This window comes from Cebus imitator, unplaced genomic scaffold, assembly GCF_001604975.1.
Source record: "Cebus imitator isolate Cc_AM_T3 unplaced genomic scaffold, Cebus_imitator-1.0 Scaffold176, whole genome shotgun sequence".
In the NCBI taxonomy this organism is placed as follows: Eukaryota; Metazoa; Chordata; class Mammalia; order Primates; family Cebidae; genus Cebus; species Cebus imitator.
The window spans coordinates 2,065,799-2,070,931 of record NW_016107491.1 but is presented as its reverse complement, the minus strand read 5'-3'; the positions used below and the strand labels follow the sequence as shown (position 1 = coordinate 2,070,931).

At 35.7% G+C, this 5,133-nt stretch overlaps 1 protein-coding gene across 1 annotated transcript in view; it reads left to right on the top strand.

Moving 5' to 3' along the window:
• Nucleotides 1–5,133, top strand: part of ITGAV (integrin subunit alpha V) — an 88,901-nt gene that overhangs the window by 36,989 nt on the left and 46,779 nt on the right. The window contains exon 5 of the mRNA XM_017545059.2: nt 3,304–3,365. Coding sequence (XP_017400548.1) covers nt 3,304–3,365 — 62 coding nt within the window. The remainder of the gene's footprint in view (nt 1–3,303; nt 3,366–5,133) is intronic.

Genomic DNA, 5,133 nt, shown 5'->3' with positions numbered 1-5,133 from the left:
TGTTACCCAGGCTGGAGTGTAGTGGCGCGATCTCGGCTCACCACAACCTCCACCTCATGGGTTCAGGCAATTCTCCTGCCTCAGCCTCCTGAGTAGCTGGGACTACAGGCACGTGCCACCATGTCCAGCTAATTTTTGTATTTTTAGTAGAGACGGGGTTTCACCATGTTGACCAGGATGGTCTTGATCTCTTGACTTTGTGATCCACCCGCCTCAGCCTCCCAAAGTGCTGGGATTACAGGCGTGAGCCACCGCGCCCGGCCCTACTGCTTGGCTTTTTACAGAAAAGGTTTGCTGAACCCTGATCTAAATAATAATTCCTCAAATCTTAGGACAAGCTTAAAGAACAATCTCAAAAAACAAAAAAGCATAGTGCATGCCTTTGTTTCTAATAGACCTAGTGCTTTCAGTAACCCTTGATTATTGTACATGCTTTTTGATTCAACCTTTGAAATATTAAGCCACCTATTATAGGCCTAAATTATGAGGGACATCTTGTTCAGAAAAGACTACTCAGAAGTGGAAGTCTGAGAACCTGGGTTCTATGCTGACTTCTGCCGTCCACCTATACATTCAGGTGTGCGTAATTCACCTAACCAGTCTGGGCCTTTGTTTCATCATTGGCAAAACAATAATTCTCAAAAAAACCTTCAGAGATATAAATTTAGTATTTTTACCTGTTTCATACTTAAGTAAATTACGCAAACCAATCATTGGTCTTACGAGGCGATGCCAGTTTTGTAGGGCCACATTGCTAACTTCTTAACAACTTTGCTCGTCTTGGTAGCAGATTTTTGGTTGTTTTATTTGTTTGTTTGCTTTTGGGGTTTTTTTATTTTTATTTTTTGGTGGTTAGTTAGTTTGGTTAGTTGGTTTGTTCTGTTTTTAACCTGACTTATGTGGACACCCTGGACAAGGAACTTCACTATCTGTCACTAACTTACCTTATTACTGATTACATTTGCTTTCAGCTTTTCATAACTGCATGACAAAACCTCACATCTTAGGAAAGCCATAAAGAACAACCTCAAAAAACAAAAAAGCAGAGTTACTTAGGGAAATTAAGTAACTTGACCCTGGCCAACCAGCTAGTAAATAAGAGTATGGACCTGACCCCAGGCATGTCTACACCACTACACTGCACTGTCTCAAATCAACGATACACTTATCATTTCCTGAGTAATGACAAAGGGCGTTATGCAATAGACCAGATGTTCTTCTCTTTTAAATTGCCTGAGCCACGAATCATATGATGTGAATACTCTTTCCACTCCATGCTCAAATTGAATCTTTTGTTCCTTCTCTCTGCTCTCTGATGCTAATACTATTTGAACATAGATTTTTCTCAGCAATGATTTCTAGTTGGCTTTTCCTTTCCCTTTGTCATTACTCAGGGAATGATAAATATAATATTGATTTGAGCCAATAATCAATTGTTTCAAATTGATTCACGTCCTACTCTTTTATTTACTAGCTGGTTGGCCATGGTTAAGTTACCTAGTTTCCCTAAGCATCAGTTTCTTTAATGTCATGTAAAATGCTTTAGCATAATACCTGACTCACAGTAAGGGCTTAATAAATCCTAGCTGATCTTACTGTCAGAATCAATAATATTACTATTTGTAATATCATTACCAGACTTAACAAATGGGAGAAGTATTAACCATCTATGAGAATAAGTACCAGAACCTGTACTAAAATAGGTTATTTTTAACATGAAAGTCTTTAAATTGGCAGAAGCACTCAGTTTAATATATACCTGTTAAGAAAATTTTAAGGGACAGTCATGCTTTTTAGCTGGATACTCTGGGAAACCAAATAAAGTGGATAATTGTACAGTATGATAATCAAAACAAGAATGTCTTTATAGATAGCTTAAAATAGTTCCCCAGATGCAACTTGAATAAAGGAAATAAATAGCTGACTTTCTCTAACTTGAGGTTAGAGCAGAATTCCTTAGTCTGATTCATTAGTTGCTGGAAACCCCAGCCCCACATTTTCCCACTCCCTCTTGGTTAGAAAAATTTACATTGGTTTAGCATTATACTGTTGAGGCTATTTTTTTTCAAAAAAAACTTTTAAAAAATTTAGATATTAAGTGTGTAATCTTGGGGCAGTTTCCATGATTCAAAAATGAGTTCAAAATTTCTGATGGTATTATTTGGCAGAAGTTCTTACGAGTTTGTCCTTATGACTGAAAACAGATTTTTTTGGTTCCTGTATTTGGGTGGCAAATACAGTAACAGTACAACTTTTTATGTGTTTGTAACATTGGCCACAATAAGTCTTTGATAACTGAAGGATACTGTTTTCCATTGTTCTCTGTTATCCCCAAAGTAAAATAAGGGGGAAGTGTTCGGATTCATCCTTACATGTGTTCTAAGTACCATATTGCTCGTGATTAAAATTAATTTAAATTAATTGTCTAATTGTTCAGAATTAGCCCCTTTCTGTGAGAACTACTTAAAAGGGAACAACTATAAAAGAGCAAAGCTATTGAGCCTACTGTGGTTGGAAAATACTTGAAAGGGCCTTAAAGATGGTTACTTTAATTAGATCTCCACACTAAATGTGTAAAGATAGTTTTATATTTTACTTTTTGAAGAACATTAAGTTCTGGTCTGTCCATTTCCTGAAATTCTGAGCTATGTTATTCATCTTTACTGTTGGCTATAAAATGTATGTATAAGAAATGCATGCTTTAGGAATATATGTATCTCTTTGCTGCTATTCATAATAACAAAGGTCTCTGCAAGGAACTAGCAACCTTAGTGTAATAGGAAGAAAGAGGAATTTCAGATTGGAATTTTTAACTTGCAGATCACAACTTGTTAGTGTTTTATGAAATCAGTGTAGTGGGTCACAATAGAATGAAATAAAATGGAAGATATTAGAGTGTATTCTATGTAATAATAAAAATATTGTTTCATGAGATTTTAAGTTGTATCTATATGTTTTATACACACAGTATATGTTGGGTTGTCATATAAACTATAATCTTTTTGTGGATTGTGGTCAAAAAATGAAATGTATCATTTTAGTTGTTTTTGTTGTTGTTGTTGTTGTCATTGTTCTCTGCTGACTGGTCCAGGTATTTAATCTATGTTTCCATAGCTGAGTAAATGGTGCTGATAAACATGCATACTAACTTTCTTGGAATGTGATAACCAAGTGCCCGAGTGAATGACCACTCTCAGAAACTGGCACATTATCTTGTGATTCTAGTGATATCAGGTTTTCTCATGTTTTGTTTTGTGTTATTTGTTTTTGGGTTTTTGTATATTTCCAATCTTTTTATTTTAGAAGATATTGATGCTGATGGACAGGGATTTTGTCAAGGAGGATTCAGCATTGATTTTACTAAAGTAAGTTCTCATTTAAGACTGAATGAGATTCAGATCTACCTTACTGATTAAACTGTGGTTAAAAATAAACTGGCCAATACCTCAGCTCCTTTACAGCTGTTACCTCTTTAATGAAAACAGTTAATAAAACGATCCATTTATTTTGACATTCTTTGTCTTATATTATTCCCTCCCTAGTAAACATTGCTTATTTGAAATAGGGAGACATCCCCCATCACTCTGGGAATGGAGGAAAGTAGACAATCTCCTCAGTAAATGATAGGTAACTATTATGACTTAATATTAAAATTTCCAGTTATATGAATTTATAGCATATTAAAGTTTTCTATTTTTAATTGAAATTGTTTTTCTTACAAAAGCTATCAATGGGAGATTTATTACAAAATTAGAGTTACATAAAAGCTGAGAAACATGGATATTTGCCATCTATTATGTGCCTGTAAGCACTAAGTGAAGCTGACAGTGTGTAATAATTGTAAGAAAGCTCACAGGCAGCGCTCTATGTATTTTTAACTAAATTAATATTCTCTTCAGAGTTGTATTTTTAAATCTGTTTTTTGAAAATAAGAATTCCATTTGAATTTTCAAAGGTAAATTTTCTGAAGTACTTTATTTTCTTTTGTGTGTTTGTTTATTTTGGTGGGGGGAATTATGCATATTTGAGTATCAAATTGAGAATATTCCTTCTAGGGAAGTCTAAAAAATATATTGATTGATTATAAGGAGACCTTCCTTAGAAAACTTGTATGTAGGCCTTCTTAGAAATGTGAGCAAAGAAGAGTGTCTTAAATGTATGAAAACAACTGAAATTGAAATTTTATGATGCAGAAGCACTAGTAAAGCATTTTCTTATTTTTAAGAAATTTGTAGGCTGGGTTGCAGTGGCTCATGCCGTTAGTCCCAGCACTTTAGGAGGCAGAGGCAGGAGGATCACTTGAGCCCAGGAGACCAGCTTGAGCAACATAGTGGGACATCATCTCTACAAAGAATTAAAAATTAGCCAGGCTTGGTGATATGTGCTTGTAGTCCCAACTGTTAGAGAGGCTGAGGCATGAGGATTGCTTGAACTGCAGTAAGTGAGGCTGCACTGAGCCATATTCATGCCACTGCATTCCAGCCTGGGCAACACAGCAAGACCCAGTCTGAATTTTTGCTTTTTCTTCTTTTTTTTTTTGAGACAGAGTCTCACTCTGTCACCAGGCGCCAGGCTGGAGTGCTGTGGTGTGACCTCGGCTCACTGCACCCTCCGCCTCCCGGGTTCAAGCAATTCTCCTGCCTCAGCCTCCTGAGTAGCTGGGACTACAGGCACTTGCCACCACACCCAGCTAATTTTTTTGTATTTTTAGTAGAGACGGGGTTTCACCATGTTGGCCAGGATGGTCTCGATCTCTTGACCTCGTGATCCACCTGCTTCAGCCTCCCAAAGTGCTGGGATTTGAATTTTTTAAAAAAATTATATTTTATCTGTACTTTTATTAATTTTTTTTTCTAGACCTAGGTACTGATTATTACAGTTAACCTCCTTAGGTAATTTGTTTTTAATACTCTAAATTCATACTATATTACCCAAAATTTAGACTGCAAGTAAGCCAAACAGAGAGAAAGTATATTGATAAATATCACGTTTAAGCTTGTATGATACATTTCTAAATAGATATTATATATTTTTAACATGTATAATGTCCATCTTTTCTGTATTTAAGCCTATACAGCTGTAACCCCAGTAGTACTGTCATACTGTGAAAGTCATTGCTAAATTAGGTGTTCA